Genomic DNA, 18,724 nt, shown 5'->3' with positions numbered 1-18,724 from the left:
GAAATACTGCTTTCATTAATTCATTGAATGATTAGAATGATAACAAGCTCTGCTATTTATAATACTAGAATACTACTACCTAACTTATTGAACAAGAAAACAAAGATATGGAAAAGATATGGTGAAATAAAAGATAACTAAATAGAATAATATCTTAAGGATATTCCCTAATAATATGTAGAGGATGATCGTATCAACTCCCCCACGGTTGAAATCCACCTTGTCCTCAAGGTGGGAACCACGAAGCAAAAAAGAGAGTTAAAAGAAGAAGCATTGGTGATTTATCTCCTCCCGGATCAAATGTGCCTGGTCGCTGGAGTTGAGCAAATGCGGATCCGTTTCCTACCTCCTCCTTTATCTCTAACTCCCATTGTGTGGGATTAAGAAGATCACCACTTTTGACATCATCAAACACCACGTCAAATGTAAATTTCCTCCAATCAACGACATCTGTCATCTCCAATTCCTGATGTGGTGGAACAATAAAATCACCAATCTTCTCATCATATACCCCGACGAGCACTTGCCGAGGCATATTGTCGGTTTTGACGTTCACGATCTTTTCCAGGGACTCGTCGTTTGGAACATCAAGATTAGCGCCCCCGTTGTGAGCGGGGTTGTTGGAAACATCTTCAACTAGATTTTCGTCATCAATATTCTCCTCAAATACGCAATTCAACTGGACGAGAAGGGCGGCTTGCTCCAATCTATAAATACGCAATTTCTCGTTGTAATCACTTACGGCAGCTGGTTGGGCCGGGCAAGGCGAACGAACCTTGAGACTGGAAATATTGGGAAGACCATGTTGCTTCCCTGAATCAATAAACTTGCTGGACTGTTGAGGCCGGTGCGTGGAGCCAGATCGTGGCGGGGCGACAGTAGGCAACGGCTCCGTGCGGTTATCCAACGATCGGTTGCACCGTGGTGGCTGGTATGTAGGCTGCGTGTACAGCACTTCCGGCGGGTGGTAAGTCGGCTGCCATTGCTGATATCCTGCGTGGAAGGTCCCCTGGCGGAGACTGTCGGGTGGGTCCCAACACGAGGGCTGATGGAGCTGCTCGGCGTGGCCGTATTGAGGCTGCTGGTGTCGCCACGAATAGTGTTCAGAACTCTGGCTTTGACGGTTGTTTCCACGATCGTGCCAGCCCCCTTGATCCCAATTGTTATCAATGATTCGAGGTTGGGGTTGGTCATGAAAGCGCCCCTGATACCTCCTGTTAGGAATTTGTGGAGGATCTTGTCCATCCGAGAACAGGAGCGACGGTGGTTCTCGCCATGATTGTCTTGCGCGGCAATGTTGGTCTCCATCGTTGGCCGTGAAATCATGTAGCCAATAAGGCGGCTCCCATGTACCTGCTCGGTGGATCTTCCCGCCCCTGTACCTGTCCGGCGGGTAGGGCGGCCGACTGTGGGCCAGATAGTTGTGGTGGGTTCGCTGCGCGTACGGTGGTGCTGGAGTCAGAAGTGGGGGTGGCCGGTCGTTCGCGTTCATACGCGACTCCAATTTGTCCACCCGTCGATCCATACTGTCGAGGCGTGCATTTAATTTATCAAACCCTAATGTGATTGGGTCGACCGAAGCCTTCCCCGATTGGTCGGGACGACGCGGCGGGCCTATATGCAGCGCCGGCGTTGCTTCCCTCGTCGGCCGTTCCGACGTAGACGGGCCATGGTATGTTGACGTCATGAGTACGGGATGAAAGCACCAGTTGTTACGGACGTTCTCCGTAACGAGGCCGGATGGCTAACTTCTCGGAGAGATAAGGTGATCAAACCTTCGACGTGCTCGAAGGAAAGCTCACGAATTGCTGATTTTCGGACGTTCTCCGATGAGCAGCAAAAAAAGGAACGAAAATTATACTTGATACTCAAGCCAAGTTGGGCGAAATACTGCTTTCATTAATTCATTGAATGATTAGAATGATAACAAGCTCTGCTATTTATAATACTAGAATACTAATACCTAACTTATTGAACAAGAAAACAAAGATATGGAAAAGATATGGTGAAATAAAAGATAACTAAATAGAATAATATCTTAAGGATATTCCCTAATAATATGTAGAGGATGATCGTATCAAGATGTCTGAACTCTGAAATAGGAGTGCATAATATTTCAAACACACAAGAAACGTTATGTATGAATTTAGGGATGTCATAACATAGTTCAAGCACTGATTTTTTTTTAATTCTTAGAACACAAATGTGAATTTTTTAAAAGACTTGATATTTTTTTTGTAATTACAAATTTGTTGTTGATGTTGTCCCAATAAGTCATAGTATTTGTTATTTTCTCATGAACTTTGAACTTGACATATAATATCATGACCATAAATAGTTGTTGAATTTTTTTCACCGACGACAAAATTCAACTACATTAAAAATGAGATGGATAACCATATATGACTTGTAGAGACTTTGCAATCATATCACTATCATTTTTTTAGTGATAATCATCTCTTATAGTATGATGTAATAACAAATGAAATGTAGTTGGATTTAATCGCTAGTGAGAAAAATTCAACAACTATTTAAGTTTGTGATATTATATGTCAAATTTAAAGTTTGTGGAGAAAATAAACTTGAAATATTTTGTGATGTTAAACTATCAATACCCTTTTGTATATAACCGGATTTTCGACTTTATCCACTTTGTGCATTTTTTACAATTTATAGCCCAACTTTGATTTATTTTTAATACAGCTTAAACTTTGAAAATAAATTCAACTATGCCAGCTTAAAAAACACATCACCGAAAAGTATGACTGAGGTCGAGATAAATGAGTAAGATTCTTTACTTTTCACAAACAAAATCCGACGTATTTTTCACATTCTCAAATAAATTTTCTCACTTTCAATGCTAAATTGTTTTTAATTGGTTACAATTGTAAACTTATTTAAATTTGAGGCTGTAAACTGAAAAAAAAACAAGTCCAAGTTACAAAAAAAATAAAATGAAGATTATAAAAAGAAAATTGCTGAAGCTGCTGCTATACAAAAAAGAACTTATTTCTGCTATTCAAAGGTCGTGAGAAATCCAAGATTTTGTGACGAAATGAGAAGTTGGTGATGGAAGACCAAACATGCTCTTACATTCCGTTGATCTAACTAGGCTGATTTATAACGATCTAAATTGAATGGCAGTTTGCTAGTTATTAAACGTGATTTAAACTTTAGAATAACATTGCGAATAATTTAGTTTAGTTTTGAGACTGCAATTTAAATTTATGTATGGGATTATTAAAGAAGAATGTGGATAGAAAATACATGTAACAACACGTTTAAAAGTCATATGAAGATTTATTATAGAGTATCAGTATATGATGACAAAACCATGGAGGCGAGGCGAGGCGAGGCGATGCTGCATCTGAGAGAGATTGATCTTCAGTTGTTCAACACAACTAGCAGGAAATTCAGGCGTGGTTTATAGTGCCTTGAGTCCGACGAGTTCTCGTAGCTGCTCGCACAGGATGAAGGTGATTGTTGTTTGGGGGCCAACTCTCGTGAACAACGCAAACGCCCTAGTTCAAATAACAACCTCAAAATTTGTTAAAGATTTAATTTCGGTATATATAAATGTAAATGTAACTCACCCCTTGTAGAAACCTCGAGGACCTTCTTTCATTAGAAGCTGAAACGCCAGACAAAAATGATCATCCATAAATACTAGCTAGTACTACAATGAAGCAATTAATAAAAAGAAGAGGTAAGAACCTGGTAAGCACAATCAAGTCCATTTTTATAGTTTCCAACAAGTTTGGACTGTCGTTGAAGCATAAGTCTCGTCTTGACCACATCGATGGGTGCAGTTGCAATAGTGCTGGCAGCTCCAGCCACGGTGCTTGCACTGTGCAAAGGGACATCTTAACAACTATAAACAGAACATTTCAAGGTTGCATAAGTTAGGCAAGGCGAATTACATGAGATGCAGATAAAATCCATCGTGGAGCGAAGTCCATCTCATCACGAGCTGCGATATATAGGGAGGGGTGGAAGAATGTTAGAGAGCATCAAAGCATGAGAATGAAATTAGTAAATAGGGCAGGCTGAAACTGGAGTGCACCCTCTTGGTTTCATCATATGTAGCAAGCTGTGAGGAGGTGAAGACAGCAGCTCGGGTCATTTCAGGGCCGGCCCCTTTCCAGAAGCCGGTCAAGCCCTCATCTGCAGCCATCTTACGCAGCTCCTGCAACGGCCCTTTAGTCGTCAATCTCCCCATCTGCATCCGCACCTAACATTACCCAAAACAAAACACAGGATTGAGTTGAAGATGGATCCATCCATCATAGTAACTACACTCACTACCTTCAACACTTCCACAGGATTGGTGACTGCTGTTGCAAGAGCACCAGAGAAGGCTCCAACCAATACCTTGGTCAAGATATTGGGGGATCCCAGAGCCATCTCAGACAGACGCAGCGATGGTTCGTATAAGCCTAGACGGAGACCTCCATAAAAAACTGATCTCACTAGCCCAGGCGTCAATCCCATGTACAAGGCTCTTAGTCCTTCTGTTTTCACCACGTTTATACCAAGTTGTCTCTACAAACAACAACATGGATCATCATCTAACACTCCAACAATATGTTAGCTAACCAAGAAAAAGGAGATACACACCATGCCGATCAACGGTCCTCTTTGCCCAACCATTTGCATTTGCAGCCTAACCTTTAGAAGATCTACTCTCCATCATAAGCCAAAATCACATAAGTACTTCCAATTATCATAGCTGAAAAATGTTGTTCTCCTACCTAAAGGATGAGTGACGCTGGAAGCAGCAGCTACAGCAGCTCCACTGGTGCCGAAGTGATAAAAGGCATGGGATGGAGAGGCTACCCATGTTGCTTTGTCTGATCATACAAACAAGAATAGTTAAGATGAAGCAGAGAAAAACTATATGCTTGATCAACTGAGGTTTAGTTACCAGAGGAGGTGTCAGCCACCGGCAATTTGAGAGCGTTTGCCATCGGCAACTCTCTCTCTCCCTCTCCCTCTCACACACAGCTACCACAAGTTGGTGAAGAATGGCAGTTGCAGCAATCTTTATTATGGAAAACGTTTTCAATTATTAAATGCATTTAATTATGCAGTTATATGTAGGTCCATCCCATAATTATGGAATACTGGTATGAGATTTTAGAGTATGCAATTCAACTTGCATACGCAACGCAATATTCCAAAAGCGCCCCTCAGATGGTTTGTTTATGTAGTACTAACAAATAACTAGTGTGTTTCTTTATTGACATGATTCTTGGGATCAATAATGTTGGGAAAGGAATCATTGTAATAATCCAATAATTAAATGAAACTGTGCTCGTCGCAAATCACACATACTTTTAAAATCAATCATGCTGACTCGGTTACGACACTTCTGAGTTGTGACTAACGTAAAATAAAAGCTTATTCCAACCACCATGTTGCAATAATAAATACTCCCTCTGTCCCGGACTACTTGCACATTTCCTTTTCGGTACGGAAATTAAGGAATGAGTGTATAGCAAAGTCAACAATTGCGGCTGTAGGTGATAATTTTTACTAAAAATGGAAAGAGTGCAAATAACTTGGGACGCCCAGAAAGAAAATAAGTGCAAGTAATCCGGGACGGAGGGAGTATTTGAATAGCGACACCATTGGTACAGATCGCGAGGAACTTATAATAGGATGCAATTATTTGTAAAAAAAAGAAGAAGATATTTTTAGATTAGCCGATGTGACGCCTATTAAATTCAAACATATTCATTTCAATTATTTGCTCCAGCTCAGTGCTTTTACATTTGCTTTCAATTTGAATTCCAAATAACCCGTGTTTAACTGTTTATGCAAATATGCAATGTATAAATAAACATAAATTTAGTTTAGACACAGACATACGTCAGACAAAAATAGATATGAATTTATTTCAGTCAAGAAACGCCTACACTTCCAATAGCTCCGCCCCTTTTTTGTCCACAGTCCCAGTTTATTTATCCGTGCCCAAAAAAAAAATGTGCGCAGCTATAAGGTGGACACTTCAAATAGCCCCAAAATTTTTAGCCACTTTTCATTTTATTTTATTTTCATTTATTTTAAATTAATTATAATTAAAATTATCAGAATGTAAATAATTAGAAAACGAGGTAATTGTGAACGAATATTCGTTGTATTAGAAACGGTAAAATTATACAACGAACATTTAATCTATAGAAAATCACACATGTTCTTCACTCTGCGCCCCCTCCCCTACGTGCCCATACCTCTTCACGCTGGCCCCCTAGGTGATAGGGTATACATAAATTATATAATTGCTTAATTTGATATAGATTGTATCGAAAATTATTAATTTCATATAGATGAGTATTTATTCCAATTAATATATAGTTTGGGTAACCAAAATTATTTCCCTTTCTCCTCTCCCATTTCTCCTCCCCAAATCTCCACTCAAATCCCTAATTCTCTTCTCCCTCACAAATTCCGGCGACAGCAACACCGCCTCCATTTCCTCTTCAACGCTCCGCTACAACCACCACCTGTCGGATTCTCCTACTTCTTTTCCGTGCCACCTCTTCGCCGTTCCACCACCACCCGCCGTCGCTCCTCCTCCATCACACAATCTCCACGCCGCTGCCTCCTCCGCCATCTCTCCTCCCTCAAATCAACCTTTGTCCGCCCCCTACCGCCGCGCTATAGGCTGGCGCGCCTATCGGCGCGGCACATCTCCCTCGGCGCGTCCTCGCACTCTTCTCGCCGGAGGGCCTTCCGCCCCAAATATTGTGTCCGCCTCGGGGCGGACGCTACCCGCACTATAGTTAGAGCATCCACTATGGTTGAGGCGCGGCTATAGCTCCCGCCGGGGCGATCTCAGGGCGGTTATAGTGGAGGTGACATCCGCCCCCGGGGCGGACGAGGAGTGTGGGCGCGGTAGGCGGCGGACGGGCACGGGGCGACTCCGGGGCAGACGCGGCGGGGCTCCTATAGTGACGCGGTGTCCGGCGCGGCTATAGCCACCGATTTTTTTTATTCAATTTAATTCACCTATAAATACACCCCATTCCATTCATTATTCGGGTCCAATTACCTCGTTTTCTAATTATTTACATTGCGATGATTTTAATTATACTCGAGTGAAACTAAAATGAAAATTGATTATAAAATTTGGGGGCTATTGGAAGTGTCCACCATAGTGGGGGAAACAAAATTTTAGGGCTATGGACAAAAAAACTGGGGCGGGGCTATTGGGATGTCTGCCTTATAGTGGACACCCCACTATAAGAGCGTCCACTATAAGGTGGACGCGGCTATAGCCGCGAGCGGGGCGGTAGGCGCGGCGATTATAGTGGAGGGGGTGTCCGCCGCGAGGGTGGACGCAGCGGGTGGGGGGAGGGCGGCGGACGAGGCTTCGCCGCGAGTGGGGCGAGGACGCGGCGTGTAGTGTATAGGCGCGGCTATAGCCGCGGCTATTATAGTGGCGGAAATCCGCCGCGGCTATAGCCGCATTGTTTAAATTTTTTTTTTTTCGTTTTTCATATCTATAAATACCACTCTCCCTCCCCCCCCCACTCTCATTTTCACAACATCCATATACCCACTTTCTACAAAAACACTCTCTACAAAATGCACCGAGGAGACGACGAATCACCCGACATTGAGGAATCGGGATATGACAGCAATCCATCTCAGCCGTCGGCCCATCATTCGCCGGCATCGAGTTTTGGCGGATATGCTTCTCAGCCGTCGGGATTTGGCGGATATGAGGTTCCGTCACAGTCTTGGAGTTGGAATCAATCTCCACCACCGTGGGCATCGAGTCCACCCCTTGCTCCATCTCAGTCGTGGAGATCCTCACCAACGCCGCCCGCTTTACATCGGAATCTGAGTCGTTCCGCTTTTAGAGATTACCGACCCAACCTAGACGCGCTTCACCTGGCGCGGCCGGGTTCCCCTTTTCAAGCCAGCCAATCTCCGATCACCGAAGCAGATCAAGACGCATTTGATACTATGCTGGGTCTGCTCAGTACCGGCATCCCAGATACGCCGATAGCACGGGTGGAAACACCCGTTCCGACCCGAGGAGGTAGCGGCAGCCGGGGATCTGGTGGCGGTAGGGGCAGAGGCCCTAGGGGCGGAGGCGGCAATCGTGGCACCGGCAACGTCGGTGGACACTCGGGCAGCTCCCCCGGCATTGCGAGTAGCGAGGGCAGTGGCGCCGGCGGTAGCGGTGATCAGCCCGAGGGGTCCAGCCGCGGCAAGCCATACAGCAAAGACGAGAGCATTGCCGTGGCGAAGGCGTGGGATGCTATCACTTCGGACCCCGTGGTGGGTACCGATCAGGAGTCGGGGAGCTTTTGGAGGCGCGTCATGATGGCATACGAGGAATTGAAGCCCGACGGCGCCGAGAAGCGCGACCCAGAACAGATCCAAAAAAAGTTCGGTAGGATACTGCGGGCTACCAAGCTGTTCGCGTCCATATACGAGAACAACCTTCGCCACGCCGAGAGTGGCAGAAGCGCAGAAGATGTGAAGACCCTGTCGGAGGGCCAATACAGCAAGACGGGCCAGCCGAAGTTCACCTTGTGGGAGGAGTATCTTGTCCTCGCGGATTGTCCGAAATTCAGGTCGATCGTGGCGAACGAGGTGGAAACAGCCGGTGGCCCGAAGCGCACATGGCACAACCTTGCCGGGGAATACAGCAGTGGGAGCGGCTCGCACGAGCTCGAGCAGTCTGACGAGCAAGTCGAAGAGCCAGCCGCGACTCACATTAGACGACGACGGCCCATGGGACAACATGCCTCTATCCGCAGAGCCAGAGGAGGTAGAAGTGCTTCCCGCCAAACGGCGGCTGCGTCCGGATCGCGCATCCCCCAGTCCGCCCCAGTCCCACAGCCCACGGTGCAACCCCACGAGGTATTGGCCAATAGCATAGAGTAACGTTGATGCAACAACTGCAAGACGTATGCAGGTCATACGCAGGGGAAACTGACCCGTACGTCAGGAACGTCTACAAGAGGCTCATCAATCGGCTTGAGAGTCGACTGGGGTTGGTTGATAATGCGCCTGGGGATACCGCGGCCGGCAGCAGCGAGAGAGGAGGAGGAGGAGAAGAAGAAGAAGAGGAAGACGAGGAAGCCGACTCCGACACCAAGTAGACCGACACCGAGTAGACGGTGCCGGAGTTTTGTAGTTGTATTTTATTTTCATTATTCGTTGTATAATTTTACCGGTTTGCAATACAACGAATATTCGGCCTAATTACCTCGTATTCTAGTTATTTACACTGCGATTATTTAAATTACACTTGATTGAAACTAAAAAATATTTAAAAATGAAAATTGATTATAAAATTTTGGGGCTATTGGAGTTGTCCACTATAGTGGCGGAAATAGAATTTTAGGGCTGTGGACAACAAAATTGGGGCTATGGAAAAAAACTGGGGCGGGGCTAATTAGGGCCGAATATTCGTTGTATTGCAAACCGGTAAAATTATACAACGAATAATTAAAATAAAACACAACTACTAAACTCCGCCACCGTCTACTCGGTGTCGGAGTCGGCTTCCTCGTCTTCCTCTTCTTCTTCTCCTCCTCCTCTCTCGCTGCTACCGGCCGCGGTATCCCCAGGCGCATTATCAACCAACCCCAGTCGACTCTCAATCCGAGTGATGAGCCTCTTGTAGACGTTCCTGATGTACGGGTCAGTTTCCCCTGCGTATGACATGCATACGTCTTGCAGTTGTTGCATCAACTGCACGTCTATGGTATTGGCCAATACCTCGTGGGGTTGCACCGTGGGCTGTGGGATGGGGGCGGGCTGGTGGATGCGCGATCCGGACGCGCCGGCCGATAGGCGGGAGGCACTTCTACCCCCTCTGGCGCTGCGGATAGAGGCCTGTTGTCCCATGGACCGTCGTCGCCTAGTGTGAGTATCGGCTGGCTCTTCGACTTGTTCGTCGGACTGCTCGAACTCTTGCGAGCCGCTTCCACTGCTGTAGTCGCCGGCAAGGTTGTGCCTTGTGCGCTTTGGCCCAGGAGCTGTTCCCACCTCGTGTGCCACGATCGACCTGAATTTCGGACAATCCGCGAGGACAAGATACTCTTCCCACAAGGTGAACTTCGGCCAGCCCTCCGTGTGGTATTGGCCCTCAGACAGGTTCTTAACATCTGCTGCGCTGCGGCCACTCTCAGTGTGGCGAAGGTTGTTCTCGTATATGGACGCGAACCGCTTGGTCGCATGGAGAATCCTACCCCACTTTTTCCGGAGCTGTTCTGGGTCGCGCCTCTCGGCGCCGTCGGGTTTGAACTCCTCGTATGCAAACATGACGCGCCTCCAAAAGCTCCCCTCGGCTTGATCTGTGCCCACCACGGCAATGCTCTCGTGTTTGGTGTATGGCTTGCCCCAGTTGGACCAAGAACCAGAGCCACCGCTACCGCCAGTGCCACTGCCCTCGCCACTCGGAATGCCGGCCCCACTGCCCGTGCGCCCACCGACGTGGCCGGTTGCCACGACTGCAGCCTCCGCCCCTACCGCCTCCGCCCCGACTGCCGCTACCTCCTCCGGTCGAAACAGGCGTTTCCACCCGTGCTGCCGGCGTATCTGGGATGCCAGAACTGAGCAGACCCATCATAGTATCAAATGCGTCTTGATCTGCTTCGGTGAACGGAGAATGGCTGGCTTGGAAAGGGGAACCCGGACGCGGCTGGTGAAGCGCGTTTAGGTTGGGTCTGTAATCTCCAAATGCGGAACGACTCAGATTCCGCTGTAAAGGTGGCGGAGTTGGAGAAGACCTCCACGACTGAGATGGAGGAAGGGGTGGACTCGATGCCCACAGTGGGGGAGATTGATTCCAACTCCAATGCTGGGACGGAGGCGCATATCCGTCAAAGCTCGACGGCTGAGAAGCATATCCGCCAAAACCCGATGGCTGCGAAGGATAGGCCGAGGGGTTTGATGGATTGCTGCCATATCCCGATTCCTGAGAGTCGGTGCATTTTTTAGAGAGTGGTTGTGTAAATAGTGAGTGGATGGATTTTGTGAAAATGGTGAAAAATAGGTGGTGGGGAGTGGTATTTATAGAGGAAAAAATTTTTTTAAATCGCCACAGCATGCGCCGCGGCGGATGTCCTCACTATAGTCGTCGCGCCTATAGGCGCGGCTATGTCCCCCCCGCCGCGTCCTCACCCCGCACCCGGCGATCGCCCGTCCGCCCACCCTCTCCATGTCCGCCGGGTCCGCCCCCGGGGCGGACAACCTCGCCACTATAGCCCGCCCGCCCTCCGCCCCAACCCGCGGCTATAGCCGCGGGCACCCCATAGTGGACACTCTTAGGCGGGGCGACTGCGGCATGGGGGAGGCCGGCGCGACGCCCCTATAGTGGATGCCCTAATCATTGTCTAATTCTAAAACTAGAACAATATATCTGTACATGCAAAAAATAACTAGTGAGGTGAAAACTGGTGACCTCAACACCATGGCATGCATATATGTTTATGCACAATATCAAGTGATCAGAATATGTCAATATATATGCTTAAACAACACAGGATTTGACTGTCAATGAAGGAAAGATAGCTAATAACGTGCAACAAAGTTGCAGCAGATCATCCATGCTTCGCCGATGAATTCCAGAAGACATTGATACTTGCAGCAAAAGACTTGTGAAAGCATAACAAGTATCCAAGAGAGCAAAGTAATTTTATCTGCGCTGTGATAGAGAAGGTCCTGCAAAGGAATAGCGGTGGGAGACTGGTGCAGACATTAGATCAGCTTCATGGTGGAGACTGACTCCCCGACTGTACTCTGATGGTTTGCAAGAAGCATTCAGTGAATATGACCTTTGGTTGAATACTGATTGTTCTTGAAAATTATGGGGTAAAGCTCTATGCCCATCATGGAATGTCCTGGGTGGATGGCTTAGCATTTGGTTAGTGTGGTTTAGATCACCGAAATAACGCTCCCTACCAACCGGGGGATATGGTTCTGCTGGAACTGCTGTTGCCATCGGCATAGACAGATATCGCTTTACCAATGAGGTGGTGGCCTCATCATACGGGTCACATGAATTATTGCGAGGCTCTGTCATCATGGGAGATGCTGCATTTGGCATTACAGGGGGCTGGGGTACCCGGAGGCCATGTATGCGGTACTCCTTTTCACTAAGGTAGAGAGAATCAGGTTGATTGACTTCTCTTTGCTGCACAGCTGAATCTACTATACTCGTGGAACCAGAGTTCCTAAGTAGATGATTTAGTTCAAGATCAAGCTTTTTAGTCCCTGGCAAATTGCTGATATCATCGGCTGCGGCTGCTGGCAGGTGATGCCTGCCTTGTCGAAGCCCGTTACTTCTGTATTCTTGTTCAGAAAGAAAAAGCGGATCTCGTACTGGAACTGGGCTATGAATTACATGGTTGCCGGATAATTCTTTCTCATGATGCAAAGGGGTAGACTTTCCTTGTATATCAGAGTTGCTACACTTAATCAAATGTCTTTGCCTCTGGTAATCCTCATTAAATGAAGTTGCTGGTGAATTTGAGTAAAAAGGTGGCTCTTGGACCATGGATTTTCCATTTGGATGCAGCAAGGGGGCGGGATTGAACGCGCCTATCAGATTTTTCACCTGCAGAGAAAGACGGAAGAAGTTAGTGTTCCAAAGTCTTTTTGAAAATAATGAATCTCAGTAATACATTCGGGATAACAATCTATTAATCGTACTTGCTTTACTGTCAACTCTGTTTGGAACTTGCGTTTCTTTTCATCATAGCTGTCTCTGATTGCTTTCTTGAACACACTCTCAGGTAGTGGAAGGCATGCTTTGTGAACAATGAAACGGACCTGCAGAAGAAAAAACACAATAAATCAGATAACACAATGAGGGTGGAAAAAGGTAAATCTATAAGAGCACGGCCGACCTGAGCTGGGAAAGCCCCATTAAAAGCTTCTGGCTCAAGTTTCATTCCACCAGCAGATGATGCTTCAAAGACCCCATACATGAGCTTGAGATCATAATCATAAAGGAAAAACTTAATACCAGGCTTGATGCTCATAACGACCTCTTTCCTGTGTGCTGGCACACCCATTATTTGGTATCTGAAACAATCTGGTTTGGTTTTGGAGTTGCACATAAAAATCAATCCACCTAGTTCTTTCTCAGCTTCATCATCAATTTCTTTGATAAGGTCTTTTTCTCTGTCATGGCAACGTGAATTTAGCTTTTCATTAGTAAACGAATGGGAATGACCTTTTCTTCTTTCATTTTTTTCATCTCCCTTCCTCTTATTGTCTCCTGAGGTTTCGACTTCTGCGGAAGGCTCTGCTTCCTTCCTATGGTGACGTAAATTTTTCTCTTCATCAGTAACCGGATGGGAATTACGTTTTTCTTCAAATTTGTCAATTCTCTTACTCTTATTGTTTCCCGGGGATTTTACTGTAGCAGCAGGCTTGGCTTCTTTGCCTTGTTTAGAACTCTCAAGAGATTTGCTTCCAAATTCAGGGTTAAGCCTGTCAAGCTTAAGCCATGTACAAGGTTTCCTCACTTTAGGAGTTGGAACAGGTTCTTTTGCAGCATCGCTTTTTTCATCTTCAACTATTTTCTTGTTTGATACTACCTCTTCTGGAGTAGTTTCAGAATCAATAATAGCTTTTCTCAGTCTTTTCAGAGGTCTCTTGCTAGTAACATCATCTTCTTTAGTAGGTTTAGTGGCTGCATCAGCTCTTCTCTTACTTTTCCTCACCATGTTTGTACAGGCTAACACACCTCCACGTCAAATGCGAAACTGCAAAAGAAATAGTATGTATATAATTGTTTTTTGTCGATTGAAGACGAAAAAAAGAATCGTACTGCATACTAAAAGAATATTCAACCAGTGCAAAACATTCTCATTATGCGACTAAACACTGCATTACAATACTCAAAGCAAATTTGAGGTATAAATTTCAATGAGATTGTGTTTCCAGTTTTCCAGAGCGGCAGCATTACTATAAACAAAAACTAGCAACGTAGATATCTCGATTTTCAAATAACCTAGGAAGGCATGAGTTTCACAATCGTTCAAGAGTTATATCTCCTCCAGATCAACAGATATCCACTTCCCTTGCATTAGTTTTACATCCAACTTCAAAATATGGATTCAACCAAAATTCATATATATGTCTGCGGAGTCACATCCACCCAGTACAAACCTCACACTCTATCCAGTTCAAAATCAACGGAAACAACGAACTGCATCAACCTTTTCTAGAAATATGAACGCATTACAGCTAAACCCTAAATCATCAAAATATTTTTCAATCGCTTGATCACCTCTAGACAAAAATAAAGGAGACAACGTAGGTACTTTTAATTACGGAGTTGGTTTCTCAATCAACAATATCAACATCGAATAGCCAAAATCATCAAACTAAATATCATGAAAAATAGCCGCAATCCAGACAAATATATTACCTGGTTTGTACTTAATATTTTTAATCAATTGTACACACTCCAATCCTAAGTAGCTCAAATACTCAAGAAAAAGGATAATTCACCAAAATTAACGATGAATATAAGAACCTACCGTGAAAGTTTGAGGATTTTGCCGCCGAATCGGTGTCTCGAATGAGGGCAGAGAGAGAGAGAGAGAGAGAGAGAGAGAGAGAGTTAAATCAGTACAAAATTTTACGACTTATAATAGAATTCGGGCTGTTTTGTGTGGGCTCGGCCAACTAGATTGCACCTGAAAGGCCCGAATGCAAAGTAAACAATTTCTTCAAATGGAAATAAAAGTGGTTCGCTTTTTCTAAGAGGGCATTACAAATAACAATATTTACTTAAGGGCATGTTTGATAACATGAGTAGGAAAGTCTAAGAAAAGAAACAAAATGAGAAAATAAACCAAAATATTGAGAAAATAAACCAAATTATTGAGAAAGTGGGTTTCTCGGTTTTGCTTTGATACAAAATAAGATGCGTTTTTTTAGTGCTTAGAAATGGCCAGAAACACCACATACTCCCTTGTGCAGACATTATTGCCCTCCATCTTTACCACTTTTCTCCAACATACCACTCTAACCCTAGAATACATAATTTCCAGCAGCAGCAGCTCGAAGACTCAGGTATGCTTCAATGAAATTCCCTCAAAGTTTGATTTTATCCCAAGTTATTAACAATATCTTGCTTGAAATCAAGATATTTGAGTTTTAATGAGGATACCCATCGAGAACCAATGATTTTTTGTTCTAAGAATGTGTCTTTCCTTAGTACTTAGCAGATTTGCTCACTATGGGAGAATCTGGCAATTGGAACACGTCTCAAATGGTTGAAGGTGAGTTATTTTGCCTTACCAAATCTTGTGTTGTTAGTTATAGAATACCCTACCCACATTCATATGCTTTTGTCGGAATAGATTCCCAAATTGGGGAAAGGGTTGGTCGCAGGCCGAAGACAGATCGGACTCGACGCAGCTGGTCTACTCGTGAGGAAGAGGCCTTGATGTTAGCACTAAAAGACCTTGTTGTAAACAAGTGGAAATCAGATAACGGCTTTCGTGGTGGGTATCTAGCTCAGATTGAGGAAATCATCAAGTGTGAATGCCCGAACAGCGACATTAAGGCAACCCCCCATATCAGCTCCAAGCTCCAGCAATGGAAAAAAAAACTACTCCTCTCTGGTTAACATGCTCAATCGAAGCGGCGTTGGCTTCAATTACAAGGGCGATCACAAGAATGATTGTGATAACGACCAATGAGAGCAAATTGTTAGGGTGTGCTTCTTACTATTATTGACTTTTACTTATGTTTACACCTGTTTTTTGTAAGAGCGACTGTGTTTGATTTGTGATGGGTGTTTAATGGTGTTGTAGCTAGATAACAATGCACGCTACATGCGTTTCAAGTCGTGGCCTCTGTTTGATGAATGGAAAGAGATTTTTGGTAAGGATCGTGCAACGGGATCTTCTGGTCGGGATTTGCAGGAGCTTTACCATGGTGTGCGCTCACATCTCAACGTGGGTAATGGGAGTCAGGAGGCTGAGTTTGAAGCTAGTGCTGATGGCCATTCTAGAACTAATACGGATAACACCACGAACTCACAAGGAATACCAGTTAATACCATGGGCTCAGGAGAAATACCAGATCAGAGTACGGGAGACAGTGACACCGGAACTCAGCTTCCCGCACAGTCAAACGGTGACACTGGAAAAAAATGTCCAAAGAAAACAGGTAACAAGCGCAAACTCGTTGATAGGGCTAATGCTTTGCTTGAATTGCTTGCTAAAGGGCAGGATGAAACCAACGCTAGGCTTGATAAGTTGGCTAGTAGGATTGGGTTTGAGTTCGATGCTAGCAAGGCAAGAAAGAAAGTGTTTGGCATGCTAGGTAATATTCAAGGCATTACTCTTGGGCAACAAATCGACGCCGCTGAATTCATCCTCAGCAAAGTCGAACATTTGGACTTGTTCATTAGCCTTCCTGAAGCTTTTCACCACACTTATGTCCTTCGTGCATTGGAGAAGATCCACCGTTAATTCGTGTGGTTATTTGCTTTATATTTTGACTTAGCTATTTTGTAGGAGATGATATCTAATCCTCCTTATGTGCATAGAACTATAATCGCACTTATTATATTTTGTCTAGTTTCTACTGATGCTCAAATGTATGAGCTTAAAACATTGGGCGTTGGCCTTGGTTTGTATTTGACGACTGTTGTGATGACTCTATGTGTGGAATCTATGGAACCTCGTAAATATGTTGCGTATTATGACTATAATTTTCTGTCAAATTACTTATAATTCCATGTTTATTGTACTGTCATGGGCTTCTTCCCTTTTAATGGTGCTACTGATTGCTGCATATAAATGAGTTTTTGTTGTTGGCATCTGATTTTCTTGTCCACTGTATAATCAGACAAAAAAAATCCAAGGGAGCTAATAAAAAATACTTTTTTTGATAGAGAATGAATGACAAAAGGTAATTATTATTGAAGTTTTTAGATGAGGACAATAAGTGTTTTATAGGAGTTATTTTTCAAATGGCCTTCAACCAGATGAGATTCATGAAGAATCGACTGAAGCTGTATGATGTGTAAAATGATACTTTTGTTTAATAATGATAGTTTTAGATTTTTTTATGATAAAATGATACTTTTGCATCATAAAATGATACTTTGAGGGGATAAAATGATAGTTTCAAATGATAAAATGATATGTTTGTTTCATAATGATAGTTTTAGATTTTTGGATGATAAAATGATACTTTTGCATCATAAAATGATACTTTGAGGGGACAAAATGATAGTTTCAAATGGATAAAATGATACTTTTGTTTAATAATGATAGTTTTAGATTTTTTATGATAAAATGATACTTTTGCATTATAAAATGATACTTTGATGGGATAAAATGATAGTTTCAAATGATAAAATGATACTTTTGCATCATAAAATGATACTTTGAGGGGATAAAATGATAGTTTCAAATGGATAAAATGATACTTTTGTTTAATAATGATAGTTTTAGATTTTTGGATGATAAAATGATACTTTTGCATCATAAAATGATAGTTCGTGGGGACAAAATGATACTTTCAAATGGATAAAATGATACTTTTGTTTAATAATGATAGTTTTAGATTTTTTTATGATAAAATGATACTTTTGCATCATAAAATGATACTTTGAGGGGATAAAATGATAGTTTCAAATGATAAAATGATATGTTTGTTTCATAATGATAGTTTTAGATTTTTGGATGATAAAATGATACTTTTGCATCATAAAATGATACTTTGACGGGATAAAATGATAGTTTCAAATGGATAAAATGATACTTTTGTTTAATAGTGATAGTTTTAGATTTTTTTTATGATAAAATGATACTTTTGCATCATAAAATGATACTTTGAGGGGATAAAATGATAGTTTCAAATGAGAAAATGATACTTTTGTTTAATAATGATAGTCTTAGATTTTTTTATGATAAAATGATACTTTTGCATCATAAAATGATACTTTGAGGGGATAAAATGATAGTTTCAAATGGATAAAATGATACTTTTGTTTAATAATGATAGTTTTAGATTTTTTTATGATAAAATGATACTTTTGCATTATAAAATGATACTTTGAGGGGATAAAATGATAGTTTCAAATGATAAAATGATACTTTTGCATCATAAAATGATACTTTGAGGGGATAAAATGATAGTTTCAAATGGATAAAATGATACTTTTGTTTAATAATGATAGTTTTAGGTTTTTGGATGATAAAATGATACTTTTACATCATAAAATGATAGTTTTAGGGGACAAAATGATAGTTTCAAATGGAGAAAATGATACCTTTATATGATAAAATGATTGTTTGAGTTCTTTGGTTGGATAAAATGATACTTTTGCATCATAAAATGATAGTTTGAGTGGACAAAATGATAGTTTCAAATGATAAAATGATACTCCATCTCCAAAAAAATAGTCTTATTTTAAAACTGGAAACTTTTACTCATATTATATTTTTTATTTTTTTAATTACCTCCTCACTTGAATAGTTCTCATGGTTTATAATAAATAAATAAGCCTTTAATTCAAGTATGTTCACTTTCACGTGAAGCTGAAGGAGGCTATGACAATTCAGAAGATTCACCTCACAAGATCATAATAGAGTCAAATCAGTTTTTCTAACCACACATAAAGGCAAATAAAAAGTTAAGACATAAATTACAAACTAATATAACAGATATATAGTCAAGAGAGATCCAAATAGAGGTCAATAGTGTATGCCCCAAC

At 42.9% G+C, this 18,724-nt stretch overlaps 2 protein-coding genes across 3 annotated transcripts; both read right to left on the bottom strand.

Moving 5' to 3' along the window:
* Positions 1 to 3,218: 3,218 nt before the first annotated feature.
* LOC121745510 (mitochondrial substrate carrier family protein ucpB-like) lies at positions 3,219 to 5,084 on the bottom strand. 2 transcript variants are annotated; one of them, XM_042139451.1, is made up of 9 exons: positions 4,925 to 5,084; positions 4,752 to 4,850; positions 4,618 to 4,679; positions 4,306 to 4,542; positions 4,064 to 4,231; positions 3,921 to 3,970; positions 3,715 to 3,847; positions 3,594 to 3,631; positions 3,219 to 3,521 (listed from the first exon to the last, which is right to left on the bottom strand). In XM_042139451.1, the coding sequence occupies exons 1-9, from the start codon at positions 4,965 to 4,967 to the stop codon at positions 3,425 to 3,427; spliced, it is 927 nt and encodes a 308-aa protein (XP_041995385.1). In that variant the 5' UTR covers positions 4,968 to 5,084; the 3' UTR covers positions 3,219 to 3,424. The 2 variants fall into 2 exon arrangements, with proteins under 2 accessions (XP_041995385.1, XP_041995386.1); XM_042139452.1 differs by having other exon boundaries at positions 4,372 to 4,542.
* A 6,325-nt stretch (positions 5,085 to 11,409) lies between these two features.
* On the bottom strand, positions 11,410 to 14,611 carry LOC121744981. The gene is made up of 4 exons (XM_042138706.1): positions 14,523 to 14,611; positions 12,879 to 13,742; positions 12,682 to 12,801; positions 11,410 to 12,586 (listed from the first exon to the last, which is right to left on the bottom strand). The coding sequence occupies exons 2-4, from the start codon at positions 13,701 to 13,703 to the stop codon at positions 11,666 to 11,668; spliced, it is 1,866 nt and encodes a 621-aa protein (XP_041994640.1). The 5' UTR covers positions 13,704 to 13,742; positions 14,523 to 14,611; the 3' UTR covers positions 11,410 to 11,665.
* Positions 14,612 to 18,724: the final 4,113 nt, after the last annotated feature.

The sequence above is a fragment of the Salvia splendens genome, chromosome 8 (assembly GCF_004379255.2).
Source record: "Salvia splendens isolate huo1 chromosome 8, SspV2, whole genome shotgun sequence".
In the NCBI taxonomy this organism is placed as follows: domain Eukaryota; kingdom Viridiplantae; phylum Streptophyta; class Magnoliopsida; order Lamiales; family Lamiaceae; genus Salvia; species Salvia splendens.
Note: the sequence above shows the minus strand (reverse complement) of the source record. Positions and strands in the feature narration are given on the sequence as shown.